The sequence below is a fragment of the Miscanthus floridulus genome, unplaced genomic scaffold (assembly GCF_019320115.1).
Source record: "Miscanthus floridulus cultivar M001 unplaced genomic scaffold, ASM1932011v1 fs_180_1_2, whole genome shotgun sequence".
NCBI lineage: Eukaryota > Viridiplantae > Streptophyta > Magnoliopsida > Poales > Poaceae > Miscanthus > Miscanthus floridulus.
This window is the reverse complement of record NW_027096342.1, coordinates 1-21,897: the sequence shown is the minus strand read 5'-3', so window position 1 is coordinate 21,897 and position 21,897 is coordinate 1. Positions and strand designations below refer to the sequence as shown.

At 44.2% G+C, this 21,897-nt stretch overlaps 1 protein-coding gene and 1 pseudogene across 1 annotated transcript; both read right to left on the bottom strand.

Moving 5' to 3' along the window:
- Nucleotides 1–11,571: 11,571 nt before the first annotated feature.
- On the bottom strand, nt 11,572–12,568 carry LOC136530701 (uncharacterized). Its single transcript, XM_066523423.1, has one exon. It carries the CDS (start codon nt 12,420–12,422, stop codon nt 11,808–11,810), a length of 615 nt encoding a protein of 204 aa, XP_066379520.1. The 5' UTR covers nt 12,423–12,568; the 3' UTR covers nt 11,572–11,807.
- Nucleotides 12,569–15,771: 3,203 nt separating this feature from the next.
- Nucleotides 15,772–20,191, bottom strand: LOC136530700 (uncharacterized; annotated as a pseudogene).
- Between the last annotated feature and the right edge of the window lie 1,706 nt (nt 20,192–21,897).

Below are 21,897 nucleotides of genomic sequence, written 5' to 3'. Positions count from 1 at the left end.
CGGGACAGTTGAACTTGCTAAAGAAGTTCATACCTGGTTTGAAGGTGGTAGACGACATCTATAGACCACTTAAGTTATACTACGATAATAATCCGGCAGTACAGTATGCTCACAATAATAAGTCAAGTGCTGCTGCCAAACACATTGACATAAAGTATTATATTGTGAAAGATAAAGTCTGGGATCAAGTCATAAGTCTTGAGCATATAAGTACCAAAAAGATGCTCATAGATCCGCTTATAAAAGGCTTACCATCCAACGTGTTCAGAGAACATGTAGTCAGCATGGGTTTAAGGGAAAGCCTATAATTCCTGACCAAAAGAAGGTCCAAAGATAACTATCTATTTTAAAACAGAGTGGTGTGTTGTAGCTGTTAAATCTATCGGCAATGGACCGTGATGATGAGACGTGCTCTATGTGCTAATCTGTAATGGAATGAACAAAAGTAAATGATATGAAAGTAAAAGATGAAAAGAGATCAAGGGAGAGATTGTTAGATTGATCCCTAATCCTAACTGGACCCAACGGCCTAGTTGGGCCTTTGATTAGCGCCCTGATCGGGGGCGCCTAGCCCACCATGGCTGGAGGCCCCCTGTCACACTGTGCTATAAAAAGAGATAAGGGCCGACGGCTCTTATCATGAGGTTGACCTGAGCCGAGCACCCCACTGACACCAAAACCCAAATCCGATCAGAGAGGGGCGCAGCCAATGACGGGAAGCCACCAGCCGCGTCGCCCGCTCCATCGACGTTGACGTCTTCATCGCCCTCTTCACCGACCGTCGCTGCCCGTACGTAGACTACATCAATGAACATGATGGCGTCCGCTGAACCCTCCCCTTCTGCGGTGTTAGGTTCAACACCTTCTCCCTTCCCTCTCTGTCTCTTGTTCTACATGTATTTGGATGAACTATGTCTTTTATCCCGTATAGAACACTTTACCGGCAAGATCTATGATCCTAGTGATCCTACAACACTCACAAGAAAAGCTCATCGAGGTTTCATTGGAAAAGGAAGCCGATCAAGGTTGGATCAGAAAATGCTTACTCACTTTCAGAACAGTTTCTACTCCCAATATCTCAATCGTCTAACGCCTGACATACCTCTTTTTAGATAATGGAGAGAAATACAATCTGGCTTCATCCCTCCTAGGAGAGGAATCAGGCCAAACTTTACAAGTTTCTCTACACTCCCAAACAAGTAAACCCAAACTCACAGTCACAGTCTCACCCACAAATTAATCTTTAATCTCTACACCTAAAAAGACTCTAATGTCATCATCTATTCGGTGATACCAAATCTCAATCTCTGCTCAAGAGTCCACGTCCGATACGAATAAAACTCCACTTAGAGCTCACACGTCATCGTCCTACCCAGTTCCGATACGAAGAATAGATCCACGTGTCGGAGGCCCAGTCCAACAAGAATTCGAGTCTGTCTCGGCCTCTAGGACCAGTCTACCTTAAACTGGTCACCCAGGACGCATCCGAACTCCTGTTTTCGATGATCCATATATGGATAGGAAAGATAATTTGATAAGTAAGCCAATCCAAGTGGTTTCACGTCAAAAGCTCTTCGGAATCAACAGGAATCGTCGAAACAATTTAGCAGTCCAGAATCTGCCAGGGTGCTGCGACACCTTCTTTTGGTCCGTTGGACCGTGTATCGTGTTTGGGCCCATTAGGGGGTGCGTCCAGGGTAGGTGACTGACCCTAAGACCTTTATAATCATTTGCCACTGCCATCATTAGGTTTTCGGGTTTTGCTTAGATTATTCTATCAAGAACAGTTTTGTCGTTCATCGGTTTGTGCGACCCCAACTTCGTGAGATAATCATTCATCTGTAATTTGGTTGTGTTCTTTCTTGTTCTTGCTTGTGTTCTTTGTTGCGTAGGCAAGGATTAGCCTTTTTGGCGAGGTCAACCTGGTCTATGACTTGGTTGATAACCAGAGGAGCTATGGTGCTAAGATTGCAGAGTTCGATCTTTCGATCTGAAGCCGGATCGGTGTGTCATTCTCTGCCACAACAATAGTTACCCTCACCTAACGAAAGATCGAGATCCCCGTCTCCATTAAGTGGTAATCAGAGCTAAGGTATACCGTCAGGTTCACATTTATTCAATCGTTTGAGTGTTTCGCATTCGTCCTATAGTCTAGTGCCATACTTGTTTTTTCTGTCCTAGAACCTTCCGCGCCACAGCCTTTGCATATTTTAGTTTCAGAGTCCGTCGTGTTGAGTTTGTGTCCAGGTCGAGGTCTTGTTACTGGTTAGGTCATGTTAGAGTCTAGTTCGTGTGTTTTTCTCTATCGTTTCCATCAAATCTTTGCTGTTGTAATCAATTTTGCGCACATTGTTCCCGTTTTAGTCCTCTAATTCAGAGTCAATTCTTAAAACTGGTCTAGTTTTCGCATACGAACTCCTGATTTCGACGTTCCATATATCAAAATTGATCAGAATTTTTTTTTGGATCCATCCATCCCCCACTTTGTCAGGGTTCAAAAATTTTAAATTGGTCAAAAAGTGATCACAAGATCCTCTTTTCGTGGTCACAAGGTTTTTATCGATTTTGAGCAAGTTTTCTAAAAATTCCACAGGCCACGTCTTACACTTGTTTGAGCTTATATTTTCTATGGTTACTTCTTTTGTGCTTCTAAGTAAAGGAAAAATATCAAAAAATAAAATAAAAAAGTTAAAATTTCCCAAAAAAAACAACGACAGCCCAAAAAATAGAAAAAAAAGAGAGGGACAAAAGAGGAACAATATCTAGAGGAGCATATAGAGAAGACCAAAGTGAGCTGTGTTAGCGTGTGCTGTCTGGTTCCTTGTTTGTGTTGTTGTTTCCATCCACCATACTTGTTTTTCATACACCTGTCACCTTGCTATCCACCATACTTTTGTCACACGTCTAGTACTTGGAACATTTTAGATCAGCAACGAGAACAAGTACTTTGGACTATAATTCAGCATTACTTTCTGTTACTGACTTATATGCCAGATATATATATTACTCTTGTGTGCCTTCCAAGCTCCACAAACTCTTCAGATCAGTACAGACAAAGGGCCTTGCAATCTCGGTACCACTGCCTCACAGGTATCACGAACCAGCCACCGGTTGTACCGCCCACTGCTTGTATTGGTAAGAACTTTGTAAGAGCTTGGTAAGACGCTTCCACTTACTGTAAAAAGTGACACCACTACAACCACATAGTCATTTGGTAGGGATAACTTTCACCTGTTTGTTCCTGTTTTTGTGTTTTCAATGGCAGGAGATGAACAGACTGGAGATAACAATCCTAAGGGTTTCAACGAGTGTGTCAGTCAAGAGCAACTACAAGCTGTTGTAGAGGATGCCCAAAAAGGATGAATGAGGCCATCAGAAAGGCCATCACTGACGCACTCATTGAACTCAACATTGGCAATAGCATGGAGAGATTGGACAAGCAAATTTCCACGCTAATCGACAAGGTTACTGAGTTGGAAACCTTTGTGGCGGGCAACAACGACGTCTCTGGCAGCAACACCAATGGTCAAGACACTGGTGTATGATGCCAATGGGAACATAGGTTGAGCAGCTTTTTGACAAGAGAGATTACGACAACGTCTTCGCCGTAACACGATAGGTATGGGTGGTGTCCACCACCACCATCAAGGTAATAATCATCGTGTGCCCGATGATCCTTATGCTAAAATTAAGTTCACAATACCATCTTTTTTGGGTCATTATGATGCTGAGGGATATCTTGATTAGGAGATGATGGTAGAACAAAAGTATAGTGCCCATCTTGTACCTGAGCAGCATAGAGTTAGACAAGCTACAGTGAGTTTAAGGATTTTGCCATTATTTGGTGGAATGGGCTAGCTGCACAAAATGCTTTACCTGGTATGTGGGAAGAACTTAAGGTAGCTATGCGTGATTGTTTTGTTCCTCCTTATTATAGAGACTTGCGTAAGAAATTGAAGCGTTTAGAACAAGGAGATAAATCTGTATAGGATTACTATGGTGAGCTCCAAAAGGGATTGATGCGCTGTAGTGTTGTGGAGGGAAATGAAGATGCTATTTGTCGTTTTTATTCGGGTTTGAGGCGTGAGATTCAGGGCATTGTTGATTATAAAGAATTTAACACTGTCAACTAGTTGTTTCAGTTTGCTATGCTTGCAGAAAAGGAATTGCAGGGCGTGAACAATAGGGCAAGAGCAAGGTCAGCACTAGCACATACATGCCACGCTCGGCACCATCTTTAGGGCTGACCAAGCCAACCACTTTTTGGGCAGCCTCCACCAGCGAGCAAGCGACCAGCAACCTCTGGAGTTTCCGTTACACCTAAGACACCTCCCGCACGACCTTCAGATTCAGGTAAAAATTCTTTGCAGGTGCCTACCAAGAGTTCCTCATCCATTGCATCGACGGGACACACTTCGGGTATTCAGTGCCACCGCTGCCATGGCATTGGCCATGTGCAGAAGGACTGCCTAAGTCAGCGGGCATATATTGCTACAGAAGATGATTACATCAGCACCTCTAACGTTGAGGATGAAAAAGACCAAGATGCAGATAAGGAGGATGGCGAAGTCCTTGGTGACGAGGCCACGGTGTCCTATAAGAGCATCATTGTACAACGGGTGCTCAGCTCATAAGTCCAGCAACCTGAGAAGCTACAACGCCATAACTTGTTTTAGATTTTCTTCATCATCAGTGACCATCGAGCACATGTCATTATTGATGGAGGTAGCTGCAACAATTTGGTGAGTTTCTGATTTGGTCAAGAAGCTTGGCTTGACCACACGCCCACACCCATGTCCATACCATATTTAGTGGCTAAATGATTCTGGTAAAGCAAAGGTAACGCAAACTTGCAGAGTTTCATTTTCCATTGGTTCTTATACTGATTCTGTTGATTGTGATATGGTACCTATGCAAGCTTGTTCACTCTTATTGGGTCGTCCTTGGGAACATAATAATGATGATATACACCATGGTAGAAGTAATAAATACACTTTTGTGCATAAAGGAAAGAAAATTACTTTGGTACCTTTGACCCCTGCTCAAATTGTACAAGCTAATAGAGAACGCGCTGCTAGTTTGAATGATGTTCAATCTGAAAATTAGTAAGTTGCTAATTCTATTTTCCCACCTAAAAAGGATAAGTCTAAATCTATTTCTAAGGCTGAGGGGATTAAATTGAAGGGTGGTGTGATGCTTGCAACAAAATGTGACTTTGCTAAAATTTTTGATGATGATATTTGTTATGCTTTGGTATGCAAACGAGCTATGTTTTCGCTTGATGATATTGTTAGCTCGGTACCTCCTGCTGTCACTAACCTTTTGCAGGAGTACGAGGACATTTTTCTAGCTGAGATACCCCGGGGCTACCACCTATGAGAGGAAAGAGCATCAAATCGATTTGATTCTGGGAGCGACCTTGCCCAACCGAGCTGCCTATCGAACCAATCCTGAGGAGACTAAGGAAATTATGCGGCAAGTCCAAGATCTTTTGGACCGTGGGTATGTACGTGAAAGGCTTAGTCCTTGTGCCGTTTCTGTACTTTTGGTTCCTAAGAAAGATGGAACTTGGCGTATGTGTGTTGATTTTAGAGTCATCAATAATATTACTATTCGGTATCGTCATCCTTTTCCTAGGCTAGATGACATGCTAGATGAGTTGTGTGGTTCTATAATTTTCACTAAGATTGACTTGCGAAGTGGCTACCACCAAATTAGAATGAAACTTGGAGATGAATGGAAAACTACGTTTAAAACCAAATTCGGGTTGTATGAGTGGTTAGTAATGCCTTTTGGTTTGACAAATGCACCTAGCACTTTTATACGCTTAATGAATGGGGGTTTAAGAGTTTTTATTGGACATTTTGTGGTAGTTTACTTTGATGGTATATTGATTTACAGCAAGTCTTTTGATGAACATATGGATCACTTACGTGCTGTTTTTAATGCTTTACGTGATGCACGTCTATTTGGTAACCTTGAGAAGTGCATCTTTTGCACGGATCGAGTTTATTTTCTTGGCTATGTTGTAACTCCATAGGGAACTGAGGTGGATGAGATGAAAATTGAAGCCATAAAGAGCTGGCCGGTTCCCCAAACCGTCACACAGGTGAGGAGTTTTCTTGGTCTTACAGGATTCTACCGCCGCTTCGTCAAATATTTCAGCACCATTGCTACCCCATTGCATGAGTTGACGAAGAAAGGAAGTGGTGTTTCATTGGGGAGAGGCACAAGAGGAGTCTTTTGACACTTTGAAGGACAAGCTTACATACGCACCATTGCTGCAACTTCTAAATTTTGGTAAGACTTTTGAGCTAGAATGTGATGCTAGTGGAGTTGGCATTGGTGGTGTTTTGATGCAAGATGGTAATCCAGTTGCTTACTTTAGTAAAAAAATTACATGGTCCTGTTCTTAATTATTCCACGTATGATAAAGAATTGTATGCACTTGTTCATTCTTTAGAGACGTGGCATCATTATTTGTGGCCTAAAGAATTTGTTATTCATTCTAATCATGAATCACTTAAATATCTTCGCTCTCAAAATAATCTGAATCGTAGGCATGCTAAATGGGTTGAATTTATTGAATCTTTTCTTTATATTATCAAACACAAGAAAGGGAAGGATAATGTGATTGATGATGCTTTGTCTAGAAGATATACATTGTTGTCCCAACTTGATTGCTGGATTTTTGGTCTTCAATCCATTAAAGAACAATATGCGCTTGATTCTGATTTTAAGGATGTGTTGCTTAATTGTAGAGAGGGATGCACATGGAATAAGTTTATGATTCAGTGATGGGTTTTTGTTTAGAGCTAACCGCCTATGCATTCTAGTTGGTTTCGTTCGTCTTTTGTTGTTGCAGGAGGCATATGGAGGCGGATTGATGGGACATTTTGATGCCAAGAAGACGGAGGAGCTGCTATCCACACACTTTTTTTGGCCAAGGATGAGGCGAGATGTAGAGTGGTACGTGGCTCGGTGTGCCACATGTTAAAAAGCTAAGTCGCGGTTGAACCCACATGGTTTGTATATGCTTCTTCCTGTTCCTTCTACTCCTTGGGCAGATATATCTATGGATTTTGTGTTGGGATTGCCAAGGACTAAGAGGGGGAGGGATAGTATTTTTATGGTGGTTGATCGTTTTTCTAAGATGGCACATTTTATTCCTTGTCATAAGAGCGACGATGCTGTTCATATTGCTGACCTTTTCTTTCAAGAAATCGTTTACTTGCATGGTATGCCTTCTACTATTGTTTCAGATCGCGATGCAAAATTATTGAGTCATTTTTTGCGCACGTTTGTGGAATAAATTAGGGACAAAGCTGCTGTTTTCTACAACATGTCATCCCCAAACTGATGGGCAAACTGAGGTTGTGAATCGAACATTGTCCACCATGTTGAGAGCCATTTTGAAGCGCAATTTGAAGATGCGGGAGTGTTTGCCGCATGTGGAGTTTGTGTATAACAGGGCGGAACATTCCACCACCAAGGTAAGTCCTTTTCAGGTAGTGTATGGTTTTAACCCCCGTGCTCCTATTGATCTTTTGCCTTTACCTACCACTGAGAGAATACATAGTGATGCTAGAGAGCGTGCTGATTTTATTCGTAAGTTGCACGAAACAACTAAAGCAAATATTAAAAGAATGAATGAAAAGTATAGAATTGCTGGTGGTAAAGGTAGAAAAGAGATTAAACTTGAACCGGGTGATTTGGTTAGGTTACATTTGAGAAAAGATAGATTTCCTGAGCTGCGTAAGTCTAAATTAATGCCAAGAGCAACTGGTCCTTATAAGATCATTGAGAAAATAAATGATAATGCCTACAAACTTGAATTGCCACCCGAGTTCGGGGTTAGTCCCACCTTTAACATTGTAGATTTGAAACCTTATTTGGGAGAAGAAGATGAGTTTGAGTCGAGGACGACTCCAATTCAAGAGGGGGAGGATGATGAGGACATCACTTCTTCAGAGGTACCCGCTGATCCTCCAACCGTCATGGAAGGTCCAATGACCCGGGCTCGAAAACGATAACTCGATTTAGAGGTGAGCTTGTTCTTAAGCGATACTTTTCATACTTTTGAGAATAGACTATTACCTAATGATGTTATCTTGCTTAGGAACATTGGAGAGGGTCATGAAGGACTTAGAGGAAGTGGTGGAGGTGATGATGACCAACAAGGACGTCCAACACAAGCCGGAGGCCCAGTCCAGACTGCCTTGTGTTGGACGTCCTTGCTGGTCAAAAGCTCCGTTTTCGATGATCCACATATGGATGAAAAGATAATTTGATAAGGAAGCCAATCCAAGTGGTTTCACGTCAAAAGCTCTTTGGAATCAACGAAAATCGTCGAAACAATTCAGCGTCTAGAATCTGTCAGGGTGCTGCGACACCTTTTGGTCCGTTGGACCGTGTATCGTGTTTGGGCCCATTAGGGGGACGCGTCCAGGGTAGGCGATGACCCTAAGACCTTTATAATCATATGCCACCGCCGTCATTAGGTTTTCGGGTTTTGCTTAGATTATTCTATCAAGAACAGTTTCGCCGTTCATCGGTTTGTGAGACCCCAACTTCGTGAGATAATCATTCATCTGCAATTTGGTTGTGTTCTTTCTTGATCTTGCTTGTGTTCTTCAGTTGCGCAGGCAAGGATTAGCCTTTTTGGCGAGGTCAACCTGGTCCGTGACTTGGTTGATAACCAGAGGAGCTATGGTGCTAAGATTGCAGGGTTCGATCTTTCGATCTGAAGCCGGATCGGTGTGTCATTCTCCGCCACAACGATAGTTACCCTCACCTGACGGAAGATCGGGATCCCCGTCTCCATTAGGTGTAGTCTATAAAAATCATTGTTAATGAAACATGAGAAGCTAAAGTTAATGATTTTGCTTTTCTGTCTAACTCATGACATGGAGAGAAATAAACAGAGAAAACTAAAATGAATATTCTGTGTTCAGACTTCAGAATTATTGATACTATTTCACTCAGATTATTTCCATTAGTATGGAGAAAGGATTCACTCAGAGTCTCAGATAGCTTTAACACATGAACACATTGATACCATTCACCTTTCATGCCATAGAGTTTGATGCCTAAAGGCACACAACTCTCCTGCATGTTCGAGAAAAAATGTTAGTTCCTCACCAAGAACAAATAGATCATACAAGCACATCCTCTAACCTTACTGGTCAAGGAAAAGATGTTAACTAGATGAGAATTTTCACAAGAAGCATAGCAGACAATTTCAGTTCTGAGAACTAAATAACCAGTATTCATGTTATAAATAAAAAGAGACTCCATATAAATTTCAAAAGATACATCCAGTTCATTCCTAAGGAAGAACGTATTCACAATTTATCAAGACACACGTAGGACTCATGAGATGAAAATTTTCAATAGACTAGGCTTTTAAATAGTGATATATGATAACCCTAAACAATGGCTGTCATACATACATAATTGTACTGCAATTTCAAGGACCACACATGATGGAATGCGGGAGTAAAGCCGAACATCATGGAGCGTATTCATGCTTTCAAATCAGCATGCTTCATCGAGTCAATGTGCGTACCTCAGTTTTCATTTCTTAATGCTCATCTCAAGTGGTAATCCAATTGTCGAACAGCACAGTGAGCCAAAGGACTGGATGCCAGCATACTAAGGACCACATACTCCGATGGTGAGTCCAAGACCGTACTTAAGTGGTTAGTGGTGCCTTCATCTGCACCAAATCCGCTGACAACAAACAGAACTATAAGATTGCAGTTCTGAACCAAAACTTATAAAATACTTGGAAAATTTTGAGTATCCATGTATTGTTCTCACTGGATAAGAAGTTTCTGAACAATAACAGAACTGTGGCAGGCCACAGAATACCTAGAGTCCCAGATTTGTCATTCAAAGTAACTAAACTTGCAGCTCTGCAGAAAGCTAGCCTAATAGATGGAAAGCCTTTCCCTTCTCTCTAAGGCCCTCTTTGGCAGGGCTTTGTCGGGGCTTCTCCACCAGCTTAATCAAAAGCCCTGCCAAACATACACATGCAAAAATGGCTTGAGAAGCCAAAACCAAGCAAAAAATGATGAAGCTGAAGCCGTTTTTTCGCCTAGAAGCCAAAGCACAAAAATGTGGCTTTCCCTGGCTTCATCGTTTGGAGAAGCCAGAGAGCCCTGCCAAAGAGGGCCTAAGAACAAATTACATATAGCAAACATGAGTAGTATGTGACAAATTATAGTCATCATCTAAAAGTTGAATATCCTGAAAAATGAGAAAGAAAGAAAGAAAGAAAGAAAGAAAGAAGAAAGAAAGAAAAGATACCACTGTCAGTAGCGAACATTCATGTACACAAAACACATGTGCACGCAGAAACATTGTCCTGAGATGAGAAGGATTCAAAGTAGAAACCCAACGACAAGAGAATGGTTATTCTTATTCACACAAATAGAATTGTTAGTTGCAAAAGGAAGCACATAAAAGTAATAAAAAAAAAGGCACTACATATTGTCCACAGAAGTTATTTTCTTAGAAAAGGTGGTCAATAAAGGATAAAATGAAGGTCGGGATTACAGCCTATCAGCACTGCCACATATCTTGATGAAGGATCTGTAACCAACATAAATAATTCATGTGGCTAAGAGTCATGTTCGTTTTCTGTACCGTGCAATTTTTCAAGTAGAACATGTCTTTCAAGAATAACCTCATTCATTATATAAAGAAGAGCATGTAGAATACAACTTCTTCAATTTTACCAATAGTTTTACATACAAGAGGTGAGTGTAAACTTTTGTCTCACTTTTCAAGGGAAATCAGTGCGACCTTATCTTGAGGATTTTTGCTTCGGTACCACTAATTGTATCAAAATGTATATTTGATGCAGCAATCATGGACCCAAGGAATGTTAATATGCGGATGTTGAGAACCAATATTGCCTCCCCCTTTTCCATCCAGTCATTGAGATATCCAACTTCAGGACAGGAAATTCTTCATAGACATACAATACAGAGTATTGAGTTCCATCAATAGCCCAATTAAATATGCAGAATGCAGAATATCAGCTCCATACAGCAAAAAAAATCTACAAGAACTAAACAGATGTATTCTGCTGGGAGGACGCAACTGAAAATGAAACCTTGGCATGATTATCTCAAACATATAGGTTGGTGCAACCAGCAAAGTAGAACCCAGTAGTGAGATTTCATTCAGGATCTCAAATGAAAAATATAAAGGATACTATTGGCCTCAGACCTCAGTTGACAGGTTGAGGCACTAGCAAATGACTGAAAAAAATACAGTCCCTGAAAAAAAAATCTCCAGTTCATTATTTTGCTTCTTGAGTTCAGTTTATTATTGTCCATATGTTACAGGGGCAAAGGTAGCAAAGGTTTTTTTTTATGATGTAAATCTGTGATATAGCAGTGACAGTTGTGTTCTTTCTTTTCTAGGAATTAGAAGTCCAGGGCCCGAAAACACAATTGTTATCAGAACTCAATGCTCTAATCTTCTAGCATCCTTAGGTTATCACTAGTTATATGTTACTATCATCAGAACATAAAATCAAACAAATTAAAAACGAAAATAAGGAGGCAAGTAGTCAACAGATGTGGAACAGGCAAGACAACTTCTTCATCCATAAGAAACTCTCCTTTTAAGCAAATACAGGACTGAAAAAACACTAAGGCTTGTCCGCTTCAACTACATCACAGATCCATCACAGCTACTACATATAAACAGCACTAAGAAACTCCTACACTCGCAAGCCAGCATGCAACGAGGACAAGCAGGAAACCTTGAGGAGACACCTTTGTGCCACCACTTCAGTCCAAGGCATCGACGATGCGGGCGACAAGCGCGTCCATGAGCCTCCTCTGTGCATCAAGGTGCCGAAGCGCCATCTCCATCCGCATCCTCTGCGTCTCCCGGGCGGCCTCCATCCTCCTCTCCTCCGCCCGCAGGAAACCCTCCCCAATGGCCCTCAGAGCCCCCACCACGTCGCTCACACCGTCCTCGTCCCCGGCATCGTCCCGCCGCCTCTTCCTGGGCGGGGATGCGGGAGGGGACGGGGGAGACGGCGGAGAAACCGCCGCTGGGGGCGGCGACGAGGACAGGGATGTGGATCGGGACTGGGACTTGGAGAAGAAGGGCGGGGAAGGGCCGTCGAGGAGGTCGATGGCGTCGAGGAGCGGGCACGGGCGGCGGCGGTTGGATCGGAGGCGTCGGCGGAGCTTCTCGACCTTGTGGCGGCACTGCCTGGCGGTCTTGGACGGGGCGGCCGCGGCGACGGCGGCCCAGTCAGCGGAGGTCAGGTGCTCCCGGCCGACGGCGAGGCGGCGCGCGGTGTAGGCCCGCGCGAGCGCGAGGGTCTCGTCGGTCGTCCAGCACGGGGGCGGCACGCGCCGGCCGGAGGCGCGGGCGGGGGAAGGAGAGGCCATGGTGGTGGTGGTGGGCCTGGAGGGGATGGTGAAGCGGTGGTGGAGGACGGCATGGATGGTGCGGTGGGTTATAACGGAGGCGTTCCCCTTAGGCGGCAACAGGTGGCGGTGGGTGCACGCGGGCGGCGGTGGGCGGCAGCGGCGGCGGCGCCAACCGCGGCGCGTGGGGCACCTTGACCGACACCCTGCGCGGCGCGGGACGTGCGACTCGTAAAATTTCGCGGTGGGCTTCCGTCCCCTTTTCGGCTGCTGGGCGGCTGCGATGCGTCGGGAGCGGGCGCGACTGCCGTCAGATCACGGGCGGGCCGCCCCCGTGGACTCCAATGGTCTCTTCTTGGTAATAATGTTTTGGTTTCGGGGGCCGAATTTGGCTTCTGGAGCGGGGGGTGCGGTGAGCGGTGGTCGTCACGTCGTGCGATTGGCCGCGCACGGCGGCATGCGGCGCGTGCGACCTGCCCACCTTGGGGGTAGCGTGCGGCAGCGGCAAGGCGACTCGCGGGGGCGCGGCCTCGGCGTGCGCGGAGGGGCCGTGTCCGTGTGTGAGTGTGACCAAGCGACGGGGGCGCCGACGCCGACGCCGACGCGGCGTGGCCACAGCCCACAGCACAAGGGCGACGTGATGTGACGTGCCGCGTAAGGGTGTAAAGGTGGTCGCGTGCTGCAGGCTGCAGCCGGCAGCGTGGAACGCATCAATGCGTAATAACATCAGGCAGCGAGAGCTGCCCGGCATGTCAACGACAGTTCACTACAGAGAAGGATTGGGGCGATGGAGCCGTCATCTGAACTTTCTGAAGTGTGCGACGGGGCAGGTCGCGCACCACCATCGCGTCCATCCATCTGAGCATCGAGCCAAGACGTAGGGCACCAAGGTGACGAGGACACAGCATGATCGGCCATGGCCATCTCTGCATCTCTCATGGCCATGAGGCAGTCCCCATCACACACAACATCAGAAACATGGTCGGAAGGCCTGAAGGCCAGACGCACAGAGCTGCACGGCGTGGCCACGGGAAGATGGAAATTCAAAACCAACAACGTTGTATAGCCCGAGAATAAAACTATCATATTCACATGCGCGTCACAAACGTCAGTATACATCCATATGACATTTCATATAAACACTTAATTATATTTTTGTACATTTGGTATCTTTCATGCCTGCAGTGCTCTTTACAAGCTCAAATTGGGGAACAAATTCAGACGGGCGGGACAAACGTCAGTATATCTCCATATGACATTTCATATGAGCAGTTCATTATATTTTTGTACATTCGGTTCCGTTCATGCCTACAGTGTTATTTACAAGCTCAAATTGGTAAACTAGAGAGCAATACAACATCACACAAGAAGAGTTAAGAAATCTGGCTGCTTTTGACAGCAACCATTACAGGTTTGAACCTTGACCCACGTCTTTGGAGAGGCATGCTGGTGGCTACAATTCTCAAAGGGCTCAAAAACAATGATAATATTGAAGCCATGTTAGCATGAAAAGCAAGTAACAGCATCAAAACAGCAATGGTAGCATGTTATTAGGTAGCAATGGTAGCATCAACAACTGCTTTGATAATAACATTACTAAAATACCATGTGAATAACAGAAAAAAAAACAATGGAAATTATGCCCTTCAGATGGTCAAATTGATATGGACTAATGGTGCCTTACAAAGTTACAATTCCAAAAAAAAAAAAAAAAGCTTATTGTGATTCCAAAATATCTTTATGTTGAATACTTAACTAAATAGTTAGACTAAACTGTGTTAGATCCTTGAGTTTGCTCCAGCAAGAGGGGAAAAATTCAAGACCCTTCAACTCAGAATTTGAATGGAGTATTCTTGTACTTAATCCTGTGCCTACTGTTTTTCAAGAAAAATATTTCCATGCCACGCTGCTTTCAGACATATCATCCTTGCCCCATCAAGGAAAAATAATCTCCTTGCCCTTTTTTCAAATGAGCACCAAACCAGGCAGCACCAGCAGGTGCTGATTCCCACATTCTGGCCCCCAGTAATCAAACTCATTGATGCCAATGCATAAAGTATTCCTTCTGTGCACATTTGGCAATCTACAGTTCTGCTAGATCTAATACCATCATCATTTTCCCTCATGAAGTCCTATCCCAATAACTACTAACACATAAGTAACAAATAATGGCCCTCAAAGTACATCGATAAGCTCACAAAAATGTGTTTCTGAATACTGCAAAAGCCATCTCAGAGCAGCCTCTTCATGAAACTACATATTGATCTTTCATCCTACTCAGTGTCATCACTAGGTTATCTCCAAAAACCAATTCCAAGGACGAAATTGTCTCTGACAGTCTGACCTCAGGATCCAATAGCGTTATTATCGCTAGCTCAATTGATCAAGTAAATCCTAAGTTAGTGCATGAGGTTTCCTTGTTAAACCTCACAGAAGGATGACACCAGAGGTTATAAGTTAAGCTCAGGTTTAAGCTCTCTGCGGCCTGTATAGCTGGGGTATTGATATTACTAGTCATCTTTCAGCTACTTTGCAGGATGCCGTGCAGAATTAGTCACTGTCAAAACACAGCAACACAGCACGCCTTGTTTCTTCAACTTATATAAAGGTAAATTCTTGGCGAAGTAGGTTATCATTTGGTAAAAATGATCCACAAAACAAACATGCTATCACAAATTAGACCGATGAGATATATCACACATATGGTGGGTTTAAAGCCTAAGTGTGACGATATTGAGCTACATGTTTGGTCCCAAACTATGTTATGAAATTATGTCATAGAAATTAATGGTCTCAGACAAATCATACTTTTCTGTAACTTGATCAGTTAGTGTGTTACGCCTCCAGCAAGATTCTTGAAAGCTTGCAATCATCCAAAACCCATTAATCTCAAAATTGTTAGTAATCCATACTCCACAAAGCAGTTCAAAGGAATTTCATAAATGGTGGGTGATCAAACCAGGGTGGTGTTCAATACTGGCACTGCTTGTTAAATTTACCTGATGCCTTGTGCTCTATATAGTCATAGTATTGCAAGGCTATACTCAATTTCAAATGTCCTTTTGCTTCAAGTTCTGTTATCTTAAACTTTGGAGAAGCCAAAGTAACTGCTTGGGGAAATTTTTGCCACACAAGCGGTTTCTCTCAAATTTTGGCAACCGATAAAACCATTTGTACCTGGAATGCAACATAGGAGTCCAGAATTTAAGTCTGACCAATCAACATTCTGTCTTGGCAATTATTGATCCTCTAGAGAAGAGGAAGGTTTTCAGAAACTAACAGCCTTACAAGAAGCACTCCTTGTAAAGCTTCTTTTGTAAGCCTGATCTTTGCCAGCACATCACAAGATGTAATCCCCAAATACCTTGAATTGCAGAAACTACCTCAAAGAACACTCCATTTCTGTCTCAATAACGTTATAGAAACACTGGAAGTAAACATGTCGAAACACTTAAAACACCATATCTGGCTCTTATGTTCATAACTCTTGACCAGATAAAGCAAATCCTTACATTACATAAACAAGCCAGAACATCCTCAGGACTACTGCTTCAACCAACTCGATGGTCTGGCTTCGTTGAAATGTCTTATTTGAAAACATTGCCTCACTTGGGTGCTTGGCACTTCTTTTCCAGATCTGTAGGGCTTAAATCAAGGAGCTCCATAAAATGCTGGGCCTACACCAACGTCCTATGATGCCAAATCTGTTCCACAAAGACGAGGTGATGCCAAATCTGTGTAATTAAAGTAGTTTATGGTTCTGGACTTCCCGCATCTTTGATACACAAGGGGAAACATTTCTCATCCCCAACAATAGCACCACTGATGTGTGCATGTGTGATAGAGATGAGGGACGGTACAAATAATTTAAGCATGATGAAACAAACTTGGGGAAAGGTGGAAAGATTTGATTTCGCACCTTAGTAATATGAACTGGAACCGCTACCTCCATAGTAGCCACCACTGCTGCTACCCAAATTGCGGCCCGAGGAGTAAAGCGAAGAATATGAACTCCCACCAACCTGCCCAAATGCAAAATTCAAATGAACTCGGGAATCCCAAATAAAAAGTTAGTAGTAGAATTGGATGTATTTCATACTCACATCAGATCCACGAGACACATAGCTACCACTGTAACTCGGTGGGTACATACCACCAGCATCAGCACTGCTAGCAGAACCTGCAAGAGTAGAATGCAAATTGACATTATGAAAATTAAAATAAGTGCATGGCTAAAGGTGCCCTAAAAATAACAGAGCTTCAAAGACTATATACCTCCATAACTCATGCCATGACGGCTGCTGCCATATGCTGAATCATGACCAGGGATAGATCGGCTGCTGCTATATCCCGCATGTGGTCGTCCAGGCCTATGAGGATAAAATGTAGCATGTTGAATAGAATAAATGATTAGGCGAAAAAGAAAAGAAAAGACTTCGGTCTCGAGTCCACCAACCTCTCGCTATATGCATCTCCATACCGAGCACTGCTGCCAATGTCATAGTCTAAGCGTGCCTTGGACTGACGAACACCAATTTCTTGATACCGAGGCGCGTCATCCTTGACAGAACATTACAATGATTAAGTTGATTTGAGAACCAAACTTCAAGGCCTGGGCATTTTTAAACAAATAAACCGCACTCACCAAATCTGCATATGGACGCTTTGATCCAGAAATGGTGTCATAATCACGGCCACGGCCCTCCCTATAGGCCGGTAAAGGCCGGTCAAACTTCCCCCCATAACTATCATCAGCATAAGCTCGTCTATCAGAAAGACGTGGGGCACTACTGAGGACCTAGGTCTGAATAACCTGATCCCCGGGGTGAATAATCATCCCTCAAAGAGGGACGTCTATCAACTGGAACTCTAGAACTGTAATCAATCGTAGCTCTGCTCCTTGAAGGAGGAAGTTCATCACGCCTCCCATATTCTCTCCTTGGACTTCTCTTCGGATAAACTGGAGCTGTACATAAACAAATTGTGGGAGAAGTGAGACAACTATAATACATTGCCCTGAAAAACAAATGATTCAGTTGCATATAAGGCCTGCAAACCTGGGGGCCTCCTGTCATAAGCTCTCTCTGGAGGAGGTAAACGCCTAGCTCTATCCGGCATTGACATAACAGGACGCCTATCTCTAGTATCTATGGGCCGCTTCAATGGATGGCTCCTGAGGGGTGGTAAGCGACTAACAGCAGGTCGAACAAGACGTGGCGGAGGCCTGCGAGGTGGAGGAGCACGAGCATACGGTAAACGGCCACCTCGTGGGGCACCATGCCCGACTCTAAAATTTCCTCTCAATCCATGTTTCATTCTAGGTGGTCTCTGTAGTGGCCGCGACAGTCTAGCCCTTACTTTTGCCTGAATCGGGAAATTGCAATCATTACAAAAAAAAACTTGCACAATGACATAATATATATTTATATGGACACTACAAATATAGTTGCAATTTGTAAAACAGACCTTGTGATCACCTTCACCAATCTCAGAGTTACTTATCCCTTCAGCACAAGCAACAGCATTATCATGCGTATCAAATGTAACAAACCCAAAATCCTTTCTCTTGGCAGCTGGCATGTTTCGAGCAAGTTCGACTTTCTCAATAGCTCCATACTTTTTGAGATATTTCTTAACACGGTCTTCATCCCATGAGGGAGGAAGGCCATCAAGAAATACAGTTCTGACCTGAATCATAAATAACATAAATCAGGATGCAACAACTTTAACGTTTAAACAGATCAGGTAGATACATAGAAACTATTGGGTACACGTGTTAATGGGCAATTCATGATTGATTTTTAAGTTATAATTACTGTACAAAATAAGTAGTCACCTGTGCCATTATTTCGTCATCGACTTGAGGGTAGGAATCAGCAAAGGAAACCTTTGCACTACGATCAACTCCAAAGACTACATCCCTCTTCTGCAATATCCTGAAAGCATCCATTGCCTCAGGTCGAGTAGAAAACTCAAGCAAGGCATAGCCACGATTCATCCCAGGATTGTTAGTATCCTCAACCAGTAGTAAGTCATCAAAACTTTCGACTCCATAACTCTTCAGTTTATCCTTCAACTGTAAAAGCCAAAACAAATTATTTCTTCAGTGAAGAAGCAAATGAAAATCACAAAAACAAATCTCAATTGTCATACATGTTCTTTTGTCCATGTTTTACAGATATTGCCGACAAAGAGTGTATCATTGTCATGACTTGGAGCAACGCCACATTGTTTGCCCCGCACCTGGAGTATATATTAAATAAAACATGTAAGCCATTTGTGAAAAAGATACAGAAACATAAAATAGTCAATCTTAAGACCAACCAGTGGATTCTTTAGCTCTGAAACAGCACGCCTTGCTTGCTCTACAGTTGCATATCGCAGGAAGGCAAAGCCTTTATTCTTCTTTGTGACAGGGTTCATCATCAGACGAACTTCAGTGATCTCACCAACTTCACCAAAAACCTTCCTAAGGTCATTTTCTGTTGCATCTTTATCCAGCCCACCAACAAAAACTTCAAACTCCTTCCGCTTGCGGTGCTCTTTGACCATTTCATTATGTTCTTCATCATCCACATCCACATGATGTTCTTCGTCAGCATTTTCGTATCCCTCCCCCTCCCCATCATCACCACCTTCATCAAGTTCCTCATCCACCATATATGTCTCCACTTCAACCACATCTTCAGTATACTCCACCTCTTCATCACCATCCTCGTATTGCTCCTCATACTGCTCCAAATCTTTCTCATCGTAGTCTACAGCAGCCTCCTCTTCATATTCTGGTTCATCCTCAAACTCCAGCCGTTCACCTTTGTCCTCTTCTTCATATGTTTCTTTTGCAACTCCGTCATCTAAAAATTTGAGCATAAGACACACCCCCATCAGCTTATTTTAAGATAAAACGGTGAACAGTACCTGACCCATATAGAGCAGAGCCCATCAGCCATAATTACAAGTTTACAACAAACACATAATCTTCTTTGTTCTATTTCAAAATAAGTAAAACCTATAGTAGTCATTGTCAAAACAGAATGCCAAATGGCCACAGGCATAAAAAAAATATCCTGGGCTTGTCACCGATAGAATGGCCAAAATATGTGTTCATGTTCCGCCAAGTATAATAGGGATTATTGCATAATACAACCGCCATGCTACAACTAATAATCTAAATCTCTGAGGCCGCATGACAGATCACAGCAGAAGTCCACGACCTATGCACGAAATAGGAGCAGAAACAATACCTTCGCCCCGGTTGGCACCGTTGACCGTGGCATCGGAGCCTTTCTCCTCCACCACCGGCTGTTGCGGCAGCAGAGGCGAGGGCTGCCGCTTCGGCTCCTCCACCACCTTCGGGGCCTCCTCGGCGACCTTCACCTCCTCAGCAGGCGCCTCCATCATCTCCTCCACAGCCGGCGCCTCCTCCGCAGCAGCCTGCGCCCTCCCCATCCGGCCCCTCGCCCCCGGCGCCTTCCTCGCGGCGGCAGCGCCACCCCTCTTAGACTTCGGCGGCATCTCCCACGTCACAGCAGACCAAGGGGGAAGAGATCACCTGGACACCACGAAAAAACACAGATTTAGGGGAACCAGAGCCCGAATCTGGGTGCCAAGGGTGGAATCGTGGGGGCGTACCTGGTCCTGGTGCACTCGCGGATCGAATTGGGAGGCAGGCGAAACCCTAGCGCCGGAGGCGAAAGGTGCGGCCTTTGGATTGCGGTGACCTGACACGGAGACCTGGAGACCTGGCGTGGCCTAGGTATTTTTTCAGCGGGGCGAATCGCGTTCTTATCAAATTGGGCTCAGGAATTAGAGTTAATTACGGATTTGCTAACAGGTCGTCATGGTCTCGCGTTGACCGCTTCCCGCGGGACAGAGGGCGTTCTGGTCCTCCCCGATTTCGATGGAAATATGGTTTTGCGTTTACCCCTACGTCGGTACTCGCTTGTACCGGAAATTAAAGTCAGTTTTAGGGGTGAGAGTGTTTGCACAATTAAAGTCCTTTGAGAAGTTTTAATTTTAATCTTAACTAGTTTGTGGACGTTAATGTCCCTCGTCGCTTTTGGCTTGGCCCAGCTGGCGGCTCGGTTCCACGCGTGTAAAACACACACTCTCTCTCCTGCATCCGGAGGAACACTCCTAGGGGCTAGGTTCGTTTCTTTGGAGCCAGGCTCCCTCCGTCCTTGCGGGGGCTCGCGCGGTTCCTCCCACGCTCCTCCTCACCGAAATCCGCTGCCTTTATAAGCCACCCTCCTCCCTCGCTGCCTCGCTACCTTCTTCTCTTCTAGTTCCGTCTCTCCTACTGTGTTCGCGTAGAGTGACCGGCGGTGTTGGTGTGGTGGTGGTGCGGTGCGGCGGGCTTCTTCCTCTCTGGTCTTCGTCTCCGTTCAGGTGGTCGGGATCAGCTTGGGCGCGGCGCTGCTGCGCCTCCTGCCGGGCTCCGTGGACGCAGTCATCTTTCTCCTTCGTCTTCTTTCTCCTTCGGTGGTGCAGCTGGTCTCAGTTGGGGTCAATCTACTTCACCCGTACCGGATCTACTTCTGCTTCCACTATGACTCTTCTTCTTCTCCGTCTTGCGCTTCTTCCTGTCTCCGTCGACTCCCCCGAGGTGAACCCCCCAAATCCCCTTTGCTTTCATTTTAGGGTTTCATGTTGCCCTATTTTGATTTCGATTTGTCTCTGTGGAATGATTGTTTGGGTACATGATGTTTGTGTAGTTGCTATGAATGTTGATTTCGAGCACTGAAACATTTATGCTGCATTGTTGGTACTTTTCATATGGTCGATGATGAATCTGTCCACTATATGCTGTAATGTTAATTCTTTCATGGTCGATGATGATTCTGTCTAATGCACTGGAGGCATTTTTATGCAATCGTGCTGTTAGCTTTTGATATGAATGATTGCACTTTCATGTTGAGGCCAGCCAGGGTCTACTACAGCTGAGTTGTATGTTTGAATATTGAATGCATGTAGATGGATCCAACTACACAACGTGAGATGATGGCCAGGCAAGCAGCTGCCATGGTTGTGGTTATGCTTTTATTTTTGTCACTAGACTGAGAAGAATTAGGGCCTAGCTAGAGCCTATCCCTTATGGTCCTAGGTCATTAAGCCAACAGCATAGGTTATCCACCCTCCAAATTATATTTAACAGCACTGATGCTGAGTGTTTGGCTATGTTGCGTATGACCATAGCTCCTTTTTTTGCTCTATGCAACCTTTTTAGAGGTAGAGGCCTGGTTAGAGAAACCAGTGGGTGTTCTGTTGAGGAGCAGGTTGCAATGTTCCTCCATGTTGTTGGTCACAACCAGAGATTCAGGGTAGTTCACCGGTCTTTTAGGAGGTACAGTTAGTAGAGTCTTCCACCAAGTTCTCTATGCTGTTGGTGAGCTTATGAATGAAATGATCAAGCCTCCTACCACTACCACACATCCAAGCTGGAGGGTGGCTAACTATATCTGAGCAAGTGTAACTAGTCAGTTCACTTAAGTGCCTA